The sequence below is a fragment of the Heterodontus francisci genome, chromosome 28 (assembly GCF_036365525.1).
Source record: "Heterodontus francisci isolate sHetFra1 chromosome 28, sHetFra1.hap1, whole genome shotgun sequence".
NCBI classification, from domain to species: domain Eukaryota; kingdom Metazoa; phylum Chordata; class Chondrichthyes; order Heterodontiformes; family Heterodontidae; genus Heterodontus; species Heterodontus francisci.
The window spans coordinates 25894064-25912658 of record NC_090398.1 but is presented as its reverse complement, the minus strand read 5'-3'; the positions used below and the strand labels follow the sequence as shown (position 1 = coordinate 25912658).

General features: G+C 44.8%; 1 protein-coding gene across 5 annotated transcripts in view; it reads left to right on the top strand.

Annotated features, from left to right (window-relative positions):
- Nucleotides 1–18595, top strand: part of LOC137385150 (E3 ubiquitin-protein ligase ZFP91-like) — a 102755-nt gene that overhangs the window by 16805 nt on the left and 67355 nt on the right. For all 5 annotated transcript variants that reach the window (XM_068060090.1, XM_068060089.1, XM_068060086.1 and 2 more), the window contains exon 2: nt 4247–4623. In XM_068060090.1, the coding sequence (XP_067916191.1) occupies nt 4247–4623 (377 nt within the window). The remainder of the gene's footprint in view (nt 1–4246; nt 4624–18595) is intronic.

The following is an 18595-nucleotide window of genomic DNA, read 5'->3' as shown; positions in this document are numbered from 1 at the left end:
AGTTTACGGTGACTGACAGTTAACTGCCAAGCTTTGTTTGAAATTTAAATCGGGGAGCTTGATTTCGTTGGTCAAGGCATTGCCCTGAGGAATGAACCAGCAAATGGCTCAACAAAAAGTGCTGAAAATACTCAGCTGGTCTGGCAGCATCTGTGGAGAGAGAAGCAGAGTTAACGCTTCAGGTCTGTGACCTTTCATCAGAACTGGGAATTTTGCGGTAACTCGCGTCCTGATTTCCCCAAAGCCCCTCGACCATTTTCAAGGCACAAACAGGAGTGTGATGGATACTGTCCACTTGCCTGGATAGGTATGGCTCCAACAACATTCAGGAAGCTCAATACAATCTGGGACAAAGCAACCTGCTTGATTGACATCCCATCCACCACCTTCAACATTCACTCCCTCCATCGCTCGCGCACGGTGGCAGTAGTGTGTACTGTATGCAAGATACACTGCAGCAACTCGCCAAGGCTCCTTCGCCAGCACGTTCCAAACCCACGACATCTATCACGAAGGAGCAAGGACTGCAGATGCATGGGAACACCACCACCTGCAAGTTCCCCTCCAAGCCACACACCGTCCTGATTTGGAACGATATCGTCGTTCCTTCACTGTCACTGGGCCAAAATCCTGGGACTCCATAACAGCACTGTGGGTATACCTACCCCACGTGGACTGCAGTGGTTCAAAAAGGCATCTCAGCACCACCTCCTCTAGGGTAGTTAGGGGTGCCAACAAATGCTGGCCTTGTCAGCGATGTTCACGTTGCAAAAATGAATTTAAAAAAAAAAGTCATACAGTGTGAGGATCTGAGTGATATCCCGTGGGACTCCGTTTTGATCTTGCATTGCCCTGAGGAATAAACCAGCAAATGGCTATCACTTATTTTGTTCAGATGAAACAGGTGCAATGTTTGTACATATTCTTTGTCTGCAAAGAACAGGGCCCTGTGTAGTAATATATGTAGCTTCCAGTACAAGCAAATGCGCCACAGTGCGAGCCCTACTGACCATCTTAAATTGGTTGTCAGTGTAATTCTTAGCACACTGGACCGCATTTGCTAAATAATCCTCAGTCGTGGAATCAAATGTAATGTTGGACACTGCATTTTGAGTTTTGCAAACACAGGCTGGTTGGGTGCGACCCCTACCTTGCCAGTTGCGAACAGCAGAAGGGGACATGTTTGATACGATTCGCCAGTCTTTGTGATGTACGGCCTATATACATCACACTGGTATTGAAATTCATATATCGCATTCCTCATTTGTGTGATAGGCAGGACGTCTTTTTGGCTTGAGGGCAGCATCCTGTTAGTGGCAATCACCACATGTGTTGCTACTCCATGGTTGTAGCGTGAAATAGCTAGCTTTACCTGTTGCTCAACCAGCCCTTACTTGCAAAACTCAAACTGTCTCACCTGGATGCGATCACTCAGGCTGTATGCGCTGTCCACAGTGTAGTTCTGGTTGTAATCGGGGCCATAATGCCGTGCTGTAGTTTATGCACCTTGAGTAGAAAGGCAGGTAAAGAATTGTACTCTGGTTCTATTTAAGTACAAAACACTTTCACTACCTCATGACATCCTAAGGCACTTTACAGCTAATGAAGCCCTTTTTTGAAAGTGTAGTCACCGTTTGTAATAAACGTGACAGCCAATTTGCACACAACAAGCTCTCAGTGATCAAATAATCTAATGCTTGTTGACTTAGAGATGCCTATTGGCCAGGGAACTGGGATTAGTTCCCTACTCTTCAAAATAGTGGCATTGGATCTTTTATGTTTACTTGAGAGGGAAGATGAGGGGTCACAGTTTAACGTCTCATCCGAAAGTTGTCATCTCTAACAGTGCAGCACTCCCTTAGCACTGCCCCTCCGACAGTGCGGAGCTCCCTCAATACTAGTGTCGGTTGTGGCTCAGTCGTAGTGCTCTTGCCTTTGTGTCTGAATGTTGTGCATTCAAGTCCCACTCCAGGGCTTTCGCACAAAAACGAAAAAGCTGACCTTCCAGTGCAGTAGAGAGGAAAGCGTTATCTTTCGGGAGGCATTAAGCCGAGGCCCCCTCTGCCCCCTCAGGTGAACTAAAAAGATCTTGTAGCACTATTTGGAAAAAGAACGAGGCAGTTATCCCCGGCGTCCTGGCCGATTATTTATCCCTCAATCAACATCACAAAAGAAAACGGATTATCTGGTCATTATCGTATTGATATTTGTGGGAGCTTGCGGTGCACTATTTGCTGCCACCGTGCCTGCATTGCAGCAGTGACTGCATTTCAGAAGTATTTAAATGGTTGTTGAGCATTTTAAGACGTCGTACGGTTATGACAGGCGTGATATAAATACAAGTCTGATGGTGCGGCAGTCCCTCAGTACGCCACTGGGGAATGTCAGCCTGGATTGTGGATTCAGGTCTCTGGGTGAGTCTTGAACACACAACCTTCTGATTTAAAGGTGAGAATGTTACAGCTGAGCCACAACTGCATATTCACTGGCCTGAAAGATTCTCCTGTTCAGTATTCAGTCCAGCAGTAGGTTTGTTTAAGAACTCACATCCTGATTCCCCAAAGCCCCTCGACCATTTTCAAGGCACAAATCAGGAGTGTGATGGAATACTGTCCACTTGCCTGGATAGGTATAGCTCCAATAACATTCAGGAAGCTCAATACGATCTGGGACAAAGCAACCCGCTTGATTGACATCCCATCCACCACCTTCAACATTCACTCCCTCCATCACTGGCGCACAGAGGCAGTAGTGTGTACTGTATGCAAGATACACTGCAGCAACTCGCCAAGGCTCCTTCGCCAGCGGCGCAGTGGTTAGCACCGCAGCCTCACAGCTCCAGCGACCCGGGTTCAATTATGGGTACTGCTTGTGTGGAGTTTGCAAGTTCTCCCTGTGTCTGCGTGGGTTTCCTCCGGGTGCTGCGGTTTCCTCCCACATGCCAAAGACTTGCAGGTTGATAGGCTAATTGGCCATTATAAATTGCCCCTAGTATAGGTAGGTGGTAGGGAAATATAGGGACAGGTGGGGATGTGATAGGTATATGGGATTAGAGTAGGATTAGTATAAATGGGTGGTTGATGGTCGGCACAGACTTGGTGGGCCGAAAGGCCTGTTTCAGTGCTGTATCTCTAAACTAAACTAAAACTAAAACCCTGCAGCCGGGTGCTCTGGTTTCCCCTCTCAGCCAAAGTCTTGGAGGTTAATAGGTAAATTGGCCATTGTAAATTGCCCCTCGTGTAGGTAGGTGGTAGGAGAATTGAGGGAAGGTGGGGATGTGGTAGGGAATATGGGATTAATGTAGGATTAGTATAAATGGGTGGTCTGCACAGACTCAGTGGGCCGAAGGGCCTGTTTCAGTGCTGTATGATTCTATGAACTGATGGAGAATGGATTGTTTGGGAGCCCTGAGGTTCCCAGTTCAGCAAATAGCTGACGACAAGGAGCAGTGGTATAAATCTACGCTCTTGATGTCTTCCAAACTGGGGGTATGCGTGGATTCTGTTAGACTCGGGATTATAAACTCCAAGATCAAGCGTACTCTTGCCAGAATGTACTTGGGGATATTACCAGGCTGTGTGTGACCTTGAATATTCTCTCAATCATTCGGGTCAGTTCGAAATCCTAAATAAATGATGCAGGATATTCCATCTGAGCCCCTCCCCCTCCTCACCACCCGCTGCCAGTGACAGATTCTGAATAAATAAATACTGCAAGATATACATTCCTTGCCCGCCCCCTCTTCCCCCAAACTGATGAGGAGCAGAGAAATTCTGAATAAATACTGCAGTTTATTCCCACCCCACTCGGGGATCTGAGAGAGATCCTGAATAAAAATTTCAGGATATTTCCCACTCATTGGGATCAATGAGAGATCCTAAATAAATACTGTAGGATATTCCCCACTCACTGGGATCAGTGAGAGATCCTGAATGAATGCTGCAGGCTATCTCCCCCTGCCCTGCCACTCCGGGATCAGTGAGAGCCTTAATAAATACTGCAGGATGTTCTGCTCCCACTCACTGGCATCAGTGAGAGATCCTAACTAAATACTGCAGGATATTCCCCACTCACTGAGGTCAGTGAGAACTCCTGAATCGATGCTGCAGGATATTTCACTCCCACTCAATGTGGTTTGTGGTGGTCTCAGTGATGTATCTAGTGTCTGGATTGACTGATTCTTCTGCATTCGTGCCTTTCCGGGACTGATATTAACTGATATCTGTGTATCTTTCTCTCTCTCTAGTTCTCCGAGAAGCGGAGGATCCTGATTGTCGATGAGCAGCAGCAGCGGGTGGAGGAGGCTGTGCTGTGTCAGGAGGTGGAGTGGGACCGTGCTGAAAGACAGGCTGGCCAACTGGTGTGGCAGCGCTCCGAGGACTGGAGCCAGGACGTGGAAGAGCCGGGGAAGGTGGTCGTGTCGGTGGCCAGCCTGCGGGGGCGGGAGCAGCGTCCGCAGAGAGCACTCCAGGCTCTGGCCCGCGACAGACCCGGGGCTGCCCCGGCGCAGCGCAGGCGCAAGTCGGAATATCCCCGTCGGCGGAGCTGCATCTCATTCACCTTCAGCGGCACAGAGCCTACCGGAGGCCGTCCCGAGGAGGGCGAGGAGCCGATGGAGAACCGGTAGGTGGAGACCACATGTGGTGATGGGTGAGCTGCCCGGGTTAGAATCTGCACGGCCTGTGGTTGAGGCAGGAAGGGATCAGCTTGAATTCCAGTCGGGGAGCGATTGGGGTCCGAGACAGGGCATTACACCAGGAGGCGAGAGCGATTGAGTGAACGCCCCAATCAAACATGAGGGGAAGTGCAATTTTGAAGAGTGACCAATTATCAAACAGGCTCTTCCTTCTCCCATGTGGGAATCAGCCACAGGAGTAATATAGGTTCCCATTACACTACTTGGTGTATTCTATCGGGCATCAACTATTTTCAGGGTAATTAGAGAAAGGTGCAAAAACTGCATATTAATGGTAATGGGGGACTTCAGTTAACTGAATGGAGACTGGGATATTAATCGCCTAAAAGGCAAAGGAGGAAAGAGTTTCTGAAGTATGATCAGGAGCGTTTTCTTGATCAATGTATTTCTGGCCCAAAGAGGAAAGAGGCATTGCAGGATCTGTTTCTGGGGAATGAGATGGGTCAAGTGGATCAACTGTCAATAGGGGAATATATAGGGAACAGTGATGACCTTATAACGTTTTGGTTGGGCGGCACAGTGGCGCAGTTATTAGCACCGCAGCCTCACCGTTCCAGCGATCCGGGTTCAATTCTGGGTACTGCCTGTGTGGAGTTTGCAAGTTCTCCCTGTGTCTGCGTGGGTTTCCTCCGGGTGCTCCGGTTTCCTCCCACATGCCAAAGATTTGCAGTTTGATAGGTAAATTGGCCATTATAAATTGCCCCTAGTATAGGTAGGTGGTAGGGAAATATAGGGGCAGGTGGGGATGTGGTAGGAACATAGAATTAGTGTAGGATTAGTATAAAATTGGGTGGTTGATGGTCGGTACAGACTCGGTGGGCTGTATCTCTAAACTAAACTAAAATACTAAATTGGAATGGGGTGTGAATGGATCTGTCCTAAGTAAATTGGAATCCAAGATTTGCAGGGAGATCTGTAACGGAACAATGGACTGTCTTTAAAGAGGTGGTTCCGTTACAATTGAGGTACAGTTCCAAGAGGAGAGCAACCAATGCCAGAGCTCCCTGCCTGGTGCGAGAGTAAGCAGGAGAAGGGTGCGTATGACAGTTGTCAGATTGGTAACATAAGTGAGAACTCGGACTTCAGTTACACGGATAGTTTGGAGAAGCTGGGGTTCTCCTTAGAGAAGGTTAAGAGATTTGATAGAGGTATTCAAAATCTTGAGGGGTCTAGACAGAGTAGATGGAGAGTAACTATTCCTATTGGCAGAAGGGCGGAGAGCCAGAGGACATTGATTTCAGGTGGTTGGCAAAAGAAGCAACAGCAACATGAGGAAAATCTTTTTTAGGCAGCGAGTTGCTAAGATCTGGAATGTACTGCTTGATGGCGTCAGATTCAGTCATGGCTTTCATAGAACATAGAACAGTACAGCACGGTACAGGCCCTTCGGCCCACGATCTTGTGCCGAGCATTTAGCCTACTCTAAGATCAAACTAACTACCTACCCTTCATTCTACTATCATCCATGTACCTATCCAAGAGTCGCTTAAATGCCCCTAATGTATCTGCTTCTACTACCACTGCTGGCAGCGCATTCCACGCACCCACCACTCTCTGTGTAAAGAACCTACCTCTGACATCTCCCCAAAACCTTCCTCCAATCACCTTAAAATTATGCCCCCTGGTGATAGCCCTTTCCACCCTGGGAAAAAGTCTCTGGCTATCCATTCTATCTATGCCGCTCATCATCTTGTACCCCTCTGTCAAGTCACCCCTCAACCTTCTTTGCTCCAATGAGAAAAGCCCTAGCTCCCTCAATCTTTCTTCGTAAGACATGCCCTCCAGTCCAGGCAGCATCCTGGTACATCTCCTCTGCACCCTCTCTAAAGCTTCCACATCCTTCCTATAATGGGACGACCAGAACTGAACACAATATTCCAAGTGTGGTCGAACCAGGGCCTTATAGAGCTGCAGCATAACCTCGCAGCTCTTAAACTCAATCCCCCTGTTAATGAAAGCCAACACACCACACGCCTTCTTGACAACCCTATCAACTTGGGTGGCAACTTTGAGCGATCTATGGACATGGACCCCAAGATCCCTCTGTTCCTCCACACTACCAAGAATCCTGTCTTTAAGCCTGTATTCCACATTTAAATTCGACCTTCCAAAATGAATCACTTCACACTTTTCCAGGTTGAACTCCATCTGCCACTTCTCAGCCCAGCTCTGCATCCTGTCAATGTCCCGTTGCAACCTACAACAGCCTTCCACACTATCCACAACTCCAGCAACCTTTGTGTCATCAACCCTTTCGAAAGGGTTAAGGTCTGCAGAGCGATGGGGAGTGGGACCAGGTGAATTGCTTGTGCAGAGAGTTGATGTGTACATGATGGGCCAAAGGGCCTCCTGTGCTGGAACCATTCTCTGAAACCAAGAGGGTGCTCCACAAGGTCAATCATAGCTCTGGGCTGAGTTTGCTAATCTCAGACAGACAAACAGCAGTGGATGTTACATTTATGCTTCGTCATCCTTGGACCAGGGAGTATTAAAAGAGAAATGAATAGATTCTGGTGATAGGGTGGATGAAGTGGAGTGGGAGGAGGCTTGTGTGGAGCATAAGCTCAAAGTCGAATGGCATGTTTCTGTGCTGTACATCCTGTGTTAATCTATGTATATGTGCTAGCGACCACCCCCTTAAGAGGGAGCCTGAAGTGGTATTGGGGACAGGCTGTAATGGGGTACTTGGGGAATGGGATACCCGGTGTCCGATCCTGACCCCACTTCAGGCTACTTTATTCTTATAACACTCATGCTCATATCTACTCAACTGGCTCTGAGAAATAAGGAACGGAAGTAAGTCATACTGCCTATTGAGCTTGCTCCACCATTCCATAAGATCGTGGCTGACCCAGCGACAGTGAAGGATTGGCTTACAGTTCCAAACAGGATGCCGTGTGACTTGGAGGGAAGCTTGCAAGTACTGGTGTTCCCATGCGCCTGCTGTTCTTGTCTTTCTAGGTGGTAGAGGCCGCAGATTTGGAGGGTGCTGTTGAAGGAGGCTTGTCGAGTTGCTGTCGTGCATCTTGTGGATGGTACACACTATGTTCTGGCGGTGGAGGGAGTGAATGTTTAAGATGGTGGATGGGATGCTAATCAAGCAGGTTGCTTTGCCTTGGATGATGTTGAGCTTCTTGATTGTTGTTGGAGCTGCACCCATCCAGTCAAGTGGAGAGTATTCCATCACACTCCTTACTAGTGCCTTGTAGATGGTGGACAGGCTCTGGGGAGTTAGGTGAGTTACTTGCTGTGAAGTTCCCAGCCTCTGACCTGTTCCAGTAGCCACAGTATTTATATGGCTGATCCTGTTAAGTTTCTGGTCACTGGTAATCCCCATGCTGTTGATGGTGGGGGAATCAGCGATATTAATGTTTCTGAATGTCAAGGGGAGATGTTGTTGCAGATTACCTGTGGCACAAATATTACTTGCCACTTATGAACCCAAGCCTGAATATTTTGCCAGGTCTTGTTAAATGCAGGCACGGACTGCTTCTGTACCTGAGGAGTTGCTAATGATACTGAAACATGATGCAACTATCTGAAAACATCCAAACATAAGAATTAGGAGCAGGAGTAGGCTACTTGACCCCTCGAGCCTGCTCCGCCATTCAATAAGTTCATGGCTGAACTGATTACTCGACATTTCCACCTACCCCAGATAACGTTCCACCCCCTTGCTTATCAAGAATCTATCTACCTGTACCTTAAAAATATTCAAAGGCTCTGCTTCCACTGCCTTTTGAGGAAGAGAATTCCCCACTTCTGGCCTTATTTTGGAGGGAAAATCATTGATGAAACAGCTGAAAATGAAAGAGGACACTGTCCTGAGGAACTCCTGTAGTCCTGGGGCTGTGATGATTTCCTCCAACAACTACAGTCATTTTCCATTGTGTTAAATATGGTTCCAATCAGTGGAGAGTTTTCCCCCAATTCCCATTGACATCAATTTTGCTAGGGCTTCTTGATACCGCACTTGGTCCAAGGCTGCCATGATGTCAAGGGCAGTAGTTCTAACCTCACCTCTTGAACTCGGACCTTTTGTCCATGTTTGCACCAAAGCTATAATGAGGTTTGGAGCCGAGTGGCCCTGGTGGAACCCAAACTGAGCATCAGTGAGCAAGTTATTGCTGAATAAGTGCTGTTTGACAGCACTATCAATGACACCTTCCATCCCTTAGAGTCAGACAGTTATAGAGTCTCTTATGGCATAGAAGGAAGCTGTTTGGCCCATCAAGTCAGTGTTGGCGCTCCACAGAGCAATCCAGTCAGTCCCACTCCCCCTGCTTGATCCCTGTAGCCCTGCAACTTTATTTCATTCAAGTGCCCATCCAATTTCCTTTTGAATCATTGATTGTCTCTGCTTCCCACCCCTATGGACAGCAGGTTCTGGGTCATTCCCACCCGCTGCATAAAAAAAGTTCTTCCTTGCATTCCCCCTGCCCAAAACCTTCAATCTGTGTCCCCTAGTCTTTATATCATCAGTTATTGGCAACAGTTTTTCCTTGTCTAATTTACTTAAGCCTGTCATAATCTTGTGCACCTCTATATCAAATCTCCCTCAGTCTCCTTTGCTCCAGGGAAAACGCTGTGCATCTATTTATGAAGCTGAAGATCTCAGATGTTTTGCTAACCACTCTCTTAATATGTCCTGCCACTTTCAAAGAGCGAGGCACATGCTCTCCCGGGTCCCTCTATTCCTGCGCGCGCTTTACAATTGCGCCATGGAGTCTATATTGCCTCACCTATCCCTTCTGGCAAAATGCATCACCTCCCCTTGTCTGTATTTAGTTCCACCTGCCATTTGTTTGCCCATTCTGCCAGCCCATTGATGTCCTGTTGCAGGCAGTTTATATCATCCTCACTGTTTGCCACTGCTCCAAGTGTGGTATCATTGGCAAATTTTGAAATTCGACCCTATTATTCCAAGATCCAAGTTTTTTATATAAGTGGCCCCAAAACTGACCTTGGGGAACACCACAGTCTACCACCTTCCAGTCTGAAAAACAGCCATATCCTAAGGACTTGCTGTTTTCTGTCCTTAAGCTAATTTTTTTTTATCCAGTTGGACACAGACCCACTTATTTCATGAGCCTCAATGGTGTTACCAGCCTTTTGTGTGGTACTTTATCAAACAATTTATTAAAATCCATATTAAGGACATCCATTGCATTCCCTTCATCAACCTTATCTGTTAATTCATGATATCCAAGTGTTGTCAAGAAACAACTGAAGGCACAGGATACTGCAAAGACTATGGGCCCTGATAACATTCTGGCAATAGTACTGACGATTTGTGCTCCAGAACTAGCTGCACCCCGAGCCAAGCTGTTCCAGTACAACTACAATAGTGGTACCGACTCAGCAATGTAGAAAATGACCCAAGAATGTCCTGTACACACAAAGCAGGACAAATCCAACCCGGCCAATTATTGCCCTATCACTCTACTCTCAATCATCAGCAAAGTGATGGAAGGGGTCGTCAATAGTGCTATCAAGCGGGACTTGCTCATCAATAACCTGCTCACTGATGCTCAATTTGTGTCCCGCCAGGGCCACTCAGCTCCTGACATCATTACACCCTTTGTCCAAAAATTGAAAAAAAAAAGCTGAACTCCAGAGGTGAGGTGAGACTGACTGCCGTTGACATCAAGGCAGCATTTGACCGAGTTTGGCATCAAGGAGCCCTAGCAAAACTGGAGTCAATGGACTTCAGGGGGAAATCTCCGCTGGTTGGAATCATACCTAGCACGATTGAAGATGGTTGTGGTTGTTGGAGGTCAATCATCTCAGCTCCAGGACATCACAGCGGAAGTTCCTCAGGGTAATGTCCTAGGCCCAACCATCTTCAGCTGCTTCATCAATGACTTTCCTTCAATCATAAGGTCAGAAGTGGGGATGTTCACTGATTGCACAATGTTGAGCACTGTTCGTGACTCCACAGATACTGAAGTAGCCCATGTCCAGATGCAGTAAGACCTGGACAATATCCAGGCTTGGGCTGATAAATGGCAAGTAACATTCACGCCACACAAGTGCCATGCTATGACCATCTTAAGCAGGAGAGAATCTAACCATCTCCCCATGACATTCAATGGCATTACCATCACTGAATCCCCCACTATCAACATCCTGGGGGTTACTATTGACCAGAAACTGAACTAGATCAATCGCATAAATGCTGTGGTTGCTAGAGCAGGTCAGTGGCTGAGAATTCTGCAGTTGTCTCCCCAAAACCTGTTCACGATCGACAAGGTACAAGTCAGGAGTGTGATGGAATATTCTCCACTTGCCTGGATGGGTGCAGCACCAACAACTCAACACCATCTAGGACAAAGCAGACCGCTTGATTGGTACTCCCATTCACCGCCTTCAACATTCATTCCCTTCACCGCCGAGGCACAGTGGCAGCAGTGTGTACCATCTACAAGATCAATGAACTACCCTCCATCATAAAGTCAGAAGAGGGGATGTTCGTTGATTTACAATGTTCAGCACCATTTGCGACTCCTCAGATACTAGAAGGGCAAGGGCAGCAGATGCATGGGAACACCACCACCTGTAAGTTCCCCTCCAAGCCACACACTATCCTGATTTGGAACTATATCGCTGTTTCTTCACAGTTGCTGGGTCAAAATCCTAGAACACCCTTCCTAAAAGCACTACCTAAACCCCAAGGACTGCAGCGGTTCCAGAAGGCAGCTCACCACCACCTTCTCCAGGGCAATTAGGGATGAGCAATAAATGCTGGCCTAGCCAGCGATGCCTAAATCCCATGAATGAACAAAAAAAAATACAATGAACCGACGGGGCAGTAATTGGCCCGATTGGATGTGTTCCTTTTGTGGACAAGACATAACTGGGCAATTTTCCACATTGTCGATAGATACCAGTGTTGTAGCTCTATTGGAATAGCTTGGTTAAGGACGCAGCTAGTTCTGTACTGCAGTCAGGATGTTTTCAGGGCCCATAACTGTTTCTGTATCCAGTGTGTTCAGCCATTTTCTCTTCAATCCACATGATATGAAGATTGTCTCTCTGTACACCATCAATAATGCTGAGGACCTTAGGAGGCTGAGCGTTGTTGCTAGTGCTTCAGCCTCATCTTTGCAATGATGTGCTGGGTTCTTCCATCGTATTTGGAGCCTGCTCTTCCAGTTAGCTGATTAATTGTCCACCATTATTTGTGACTGGATTTGGCAGGACTGCAGAGCTTTGATCTGATTCCTTGGTTGTAGGATCGCTTAGCTGTGTAATATGCTGCTTCCCCTTTTTATCATGCATGTTGTCTGGTGTTTTGCCATCTCTAGGTTGGCACCTCATTTTTCGGTATGCCTGGTGCTGCCCTTGGCAGGTTTTCTTACACTCCTTGAATGAGGGTTGGTATTCTGGCTTGATGGTAATTGTGGAGTGAGGGATATGCCGAGCCAAGAGGTTACAGATTTTAGTTGAATACAATTCTGCTGCTGCTGCAGGTTCAGTCTGACGGATATGTCCTTTAGGACTCGACCATTTGAGTCACTTGTGTGCTACCGAGTCACTCTTGGTGATGGGCATTGAGGTTCCCCACCCAGAGTACATTCTGTGCTCCTGCTACCTTCAGTGTTTCTTTCAAGTAGAGGCGTACTGATTCATCAGCTGAGGGAGGGCAGTAGGTGGTAAGCAGGAGGTTTCTTTTTCCATCTTTGGCCTAATGCCCTGAGTCAGTATTGTTACGATCACCTGGTTCATGCTTTGTTTTTATTTTTTCGAGGTAACTTTTAATTTGGGATTTTTTTTGTGCAAGACAAATGAAAACACAGAGTTTGAGAAGCTGGCAAACAAACCTAAGGTGGATACAAACGAAAGGGTGCCCCATGTTTATTTAGTAAGGTCACTTTGGGAAATGTGAAGACGCTACACAGTGGAACTCCTCATAACTTCTTGATGGAGATGGTGTGTCTGCAGCTACCTCAGTCAGGGGTTTAAGTTATTCATAATATGTCTCAGTACGAAGAAAGGATTTAAAGTCAACAATCTCTCCATGAGTGCGTACAGAGACAGAGTTAGAGAGGTGAGAGCCATAACAATGCGGATGGCCTCGTTTTGTTGGGCATTTGGAACCAGAAAGTCTAGGAGACTTTTGTTCTGTCATTGTTAGCATAGCATTTATTGATGTGGGTATCAGGAATCAAAGATTTGGAAATAATTAGTTTAAATTGCTATCTGGGACATCCCATTTGTCCCACATGGTTATGGAGAAAGATGATGCAGGGGGTGTCAATTTTTGATCTGTGTTCTTGCAGACACAGAGTCGGTTGGCATTCAGACAAGGAGTTGGCTTTTGGGAAAGCAGGTTGGCTGTTGGAAATCTGTTGGCTTTGGGAACAGCTGGAATCAGGAGCAAAGAGGCCATCAGGAAGCAGGGGTGTTTCTGTTTTGAGGCAGGCCCGTGCTCAAGCTAGGAAGTCCAGATTCGGGAGGTGTTCTCATGCTTTGGAAGACAACTGGGAAATGAAGGAAGTAGCAGTGAATTCCTAAGAGCTGCGGTACACTTTGGATTGGTCCCAGGGCAAGTGAACAAACCACCAAGATCCTGTAACATATAGGGGGCTCCTGGGGTGGAAGTACACGTCAAATGGGAGTGTTCTGTAAGATTTTAAATTTCGAATATAATTGTGTCAAGTTGTAGTGTTTAGTATTTTGCTTTGTTTACCTCTTGTACAGTAAAGTTTTTGTTTAAAATGTGAAATCTTGCGGCATAATTGAACATTCAATTTTCTCTTTTAAAAAATTGTGGGGTTGCAAACAATTTGGGGCTGTTGGCAGGATTTCGAATCTGCAGGCTGGAATGAGTACGCTGGAATTTGCTAAAGTTCAAGCAAGCACAATTTTACCATGAACTTTACTGTATATATTGACAAGCAGAATTGCTTTGTCAATTGCTAAGCCTTTTCTGAGACAGGAAGAATTATCCCTGAGTGTTTTGCAATAACCAACAAATGTTAGGTTGATGGCCTTGGCAGAAGAGTTGAAGATAAAGTTAAAAGCAGGGGCTTAAAAAGCAGAGATAGTGGAGACTTTAGCACAGCATTTGGAATTTGAAGAAAAGGTTGACCCAGATAAGGCACAGATAAAATGCAGATTGAGTTAGCTCGGATTCAGTTCAAATGAAGCAACTTGAATTGGAAAAAGAACAATTTGAACTTGAGAGCGAAAGAGATTGCAATAAAAAATCTTGAGCTCGATGGAAAGGAAAAAGAAAGAGCAATGCAGAAACTTGAATTTCAGGCTCAAAGAGAAAGGGAAGCGCAACAATTTGAATCGGAAGGAGAAAGGCTTTGTTCATGTCGACAGGGAATAACTGGTAGTTTGGACAATGATTCGAGTTCAACTCCGAGTTTTGATTTGACACGGAATATTTGCGTAGTGCCTAAATTCACTGAAGAAGGGATTGAAAAGCATTTTGTCACATTTGAGAAAAGCTACAAGGTTAGCTTAGCCACGAGAAAGGTGGGCCATTCTTTTGCCAAATGTTTTAATAGGAAAAGCATTGGATGTTTATTCAAGCCTTTCGGAGGAACAGTCTGAAGATTGAGACAGTTAAAAATGCATGCGTACTTGCGTATGTGTTGGCTCCAGAAGTTTATCGATTAAAATTTCAAAATTTGAGCAAGAGACAGAATCAAACTTTTGTAGAACTTGCTAGAGAAAAAGAAATGATTTTGACCGTTGGTATCGTTCAATGAAACTTGAAAAGAATTTTGAAAATAAGAGGTGTTGGAGGAATTTAATAATAGTGTTCCAGCAGGTATTAGGACACGCTTAGAAGACCATTAAAGTTTCCAATATAGGAGAAGCTGCTGTTTTAGCCGATGCTTATGATTTGTCCCGTAAGCAGCTAGCGGAGATAGCAGAAATGAGAAGACATATGCTTCTCAAAGTGGTTAAAAAAGATGGTATAGAGGACAGGAGCGAGTCAAAAAGACCAACATGTTTTCATTGCATAAGGTTGGACATGTAAAAGCAGAGTCTTGGAAGTTGAAACTGAAAGCTTTAGTGAGTGCAGGTAATTTTTTTTCAAAGGATACTGCACCAAAGAGTGAGGCTGGTGAAAAATTAGTACTGTCTAATGTATTGACAGTGGATGTAAATAGGGTGTTAAAGACTGAGGGTTTTATATTTGAGGGGAAAGTCACTCCATTTTTGTCTAAGGAAAGACCAAAAAAGATAGTTATCCTGAGGGATACTGGTTCAACTCAGAACTGAATGTTAGAAAATAAATTAGACTTTTTTTCAAAGTTTGCTGAATAAAAATATATTGGTATGGGGTATTGATAGGGATTGTGTGCCCATCCCTTTTTTTTTTAGAGTGAATTTAAGCTGTAATTTGGTAAATGGATCAGTTATTGTTGGTGTTGTGTTTGCACTAACCGTTACTCAGGTTGATTTTATATTAGTAAATGATCTTGCGGGGGGATAAGGTTTTTCTATTTTCTGGAGTGGTGGGCAAGAATATGAGAACTGTTCCTATGGCGAAAGACCACTCACCTGTTTTTAAGGATACAGATATATCTACCCCATTAATGGACTTAACAGAAGCAGCAAAAATAACTAAAAAATTTCAAATTAAAAGTTTTTCCCAAGAAGTGCTGAAAGTTCAGACTAACCCTGAAGGGTTAATGAGGCCAGAGACGAAGTCAAAGCTGTTTGCTAATGCTGATATAATACAAGTTACAGCAGCAGGAATCCAAGCAAGCGGACAGGTTACAGAAGACTGTTGGAAACCGCAAAATGATTGAGACGATATTATTCAGGAGTTACGTGAAAGATCATAGTGTTAGAACAGAAAGTGGAAATTCAAAATGAAGTTATCGAATACAGTCTTAAACAAGGCTTGTTATGAATGGGACCAAGAAAAACTGAAAGATTGCGAACTGTTCATTAAAAAAAAAGGGAAGTAATTTTAAACATGCTGTCTCAGAAAGAGTAACTTGCATGTTTGAGTCTGGGGAATGGACTTAAGAATTAAGATACGCTTGCAGTTAAGCAGAAGGATGATGGTTTTACTGTGGAATTAATTGGGGCGTTCTTTTCGAACTTAAACAATGAAGAACCTGGAAATATGGAAGAGAATGAAGTTCAGATGAAATCTGAACAGACTGATTCAAAGACTGAGTCTGAAAATTCACGTGGTTAACCATGCGAAATCTTCAAGTACAGAAGACCCAGATGGATTGCAATTCACATCTGGTATGCAAAAGTCAGGAAGACTATCAGAATCGAATGTTATTGTTTATCGTGAGGGGAATTGAATACAAAGGTAGGGAGGTTCTGCTTCATCTGTACAGGGCATTGGTGAGACCACATCTGCAGTACTATGTACAGTACTGAGTTCCTTATTTAAGGAGGGATGTAAATGCATTGGAGGCAATACAGAGAAGGTTTACTAAAATAATACGTCGATTGGATGGGCTGTCTTACGAGGAAAGGTTGGACAGGCTAGGCTTGTATCCGCTGGAATTTAGAAGAGTAAGAGGCGACTTGATTGAAACTTATAAGATCCTGTGGGGTCTTGACAGGGTGGATGTGGAAAGGATGTTTCTCCTTGTGGGAGAATGTAGATCTTGGGGGTCATTGTTTGAAAATAAGGGTCGCCCGTTTAAGACACGTGAGAATTTTTTTCTTTTAGAAGCTCGTGAGTCTTTGGAATACTCTTCCTCAAAAAGCGGTGGAACAGAGTCTTTGAATATTTTTAAGGCAGAGGTAGATAGATTCTTGATGAGCAAGGGGGTGGAAGGTTATTGGGGGTAGGTGGAAATGTGGATTAATCAGTTCAGCCATGAACTTTCTGAATGGTGGAGCAGGCTCGAAGGGCCGAGTCGCCTACTCCTCCTAATACGTGTGTTCGTATGTACATTTATTTGTTTGTTTATTTAGAGATACAGCACTGAAACAGGCCCTTCGGCCCACCGAGTCTGTGCCGACCATCAACCACCCATTTATACTAATCCTACACTATTCCCATATTCCTACCACATCCCCACCTTCCCTATATTCCCCTACCACCTACCTATACTAGGGGCAATTTATAATGGCCAATTTACCTATCAACCTGCAAGTCTTTGACTATGGGAGGAAACCGGAGCACCCGGCGAAAACCCACGCGGTCACAGGGAGAACTTGCAAACTCCACACAGGCAGTACCCGGAATTGAACCCGGGTCCCTGGAGCTGTGAGGCTGTGGTGCTAACCACTGCGCCACTGTGCCGCCATGGTTAAAAAAAATTAATTTTCATGCACAAAAGACAACTTTCAGAAAAGAAACGTTAAGTCTTGTTTTAGCTCTTAAAAAGTTGACGTATGTTTTGAGTAATCAAGGAGGAACATTAATTTACATTAATCACGATCCACTAGTGTTTTTGGAAAAGTTTCGCACAAACAGTCTTTGGTTGTTTCGCTGGAATTTGACGCTGCATCCTTTTTAATTAAAAAAAAATTATTCATCATGCAGAGAAGAGTAACTCAATTGCTGATGCTGTTTCAAAGAGTCAAACTTTTTTTTTAAATGACTTGCAACTGTCCTCAGACATCCTTGGCATACGATGGTTTTGGATGTGTCATTTCCATCTTTTTAAGTGCTATCATCTTTTTGTCAAGGATCATGGTTTCTGGTTACAAATCAGCAAAGGAGTAGTGTCAAGATCGACTGTCTGGAGGACAATGGGGAAGACTGTTATGGTTATTGCATGTCATAGGGTAATTTAATTGTATAGCATGTTTTAAGTGATTTTATTTCTGTTGGTGTAAATGAGAACACATCACTATGGTGATGAATTTTTATTTTTTTCTGGGGGGAAGGTGTTACGATCACAGAGTTCATGGTTTGTATTAATTTTCTAGAGGGAGCTTTTACTTTGGGATATAATTTTATTTCATGCAAGACAAATGAAATGATTTGAGAAGCTGGCAAACAAACCTAGGGGAGTTATGAATCAAAAGGTGGCCCATGTTTGTTTAGTCAGGTCACTTTGGGAAGTGTGAAGACCCTACACAATGGAACCCTCATAACTTTTTGATGGAGGCGGTGTGTCTGCAGCTATCTCAGTCAGGGGTTTAAATTATTCGTATGATGTCCCAGAACGAAGAGAGGATTTAAAGCTCAACAATCTCTCCATGAGTGCTTACAGACACGCAAGTAGGGAGGTGAGAGCCATAAAGCTGCAGGTTGGCCTTGTTTAATTGGGCAGCTGGAACCAGAAAGTCTAGGAGAGTTTGTTGCGTCATTGGAAGCGTAACAATTATTGATGTGGGTATCAACAATTGAATATTTGCAGTTGGAAATAATTAGCTTAATTTTCTATCTGGGACATCCATGGTTATGGAGGTAGGGAGTGCCTGTTTTTGATCTGTGTGCTTGCAGACACAGACAGGCTTTCAGACAAGGAGTTGGCCTTTGGGAAAAGCAGGTTGGCTGTTGAAAATCTGTTGGCTTTGACAACAGCTGGACTCGGGAGCCAAGAGGCCATCAGGAAACCAGGGGTTTCTGTTTTGACGCAGGCCAGTGCTGAAGGTGGGAAGTCCAGATTCGGGAGGTGACCTCATACCTCGGAAGACAGCTGAGTAATGAAGGAAATCATAGTGAATTCCTAAGAGCTGTAGTACACTTTCTAGGAGAAGTGAACAAGTCACCAAGATCCTGTACCGTATAGAGGACTCCTGGGATGGGAGTGTTCTGTAGGATTTTAAATTTACAATGTAAATGTCTCAAGTTGTATTGCTACGGTAGTAGTATTTTGCTTTGTTTACCTCTTGTGCAGTAAACCTTTTAATTTAGAATGTGAAATCTTGCGGTGTAATTGTTTCAGTAATTGGGCATTCAACTATCTTATTTTAAAAGTTAATGGTCCCGAATGGGATCTT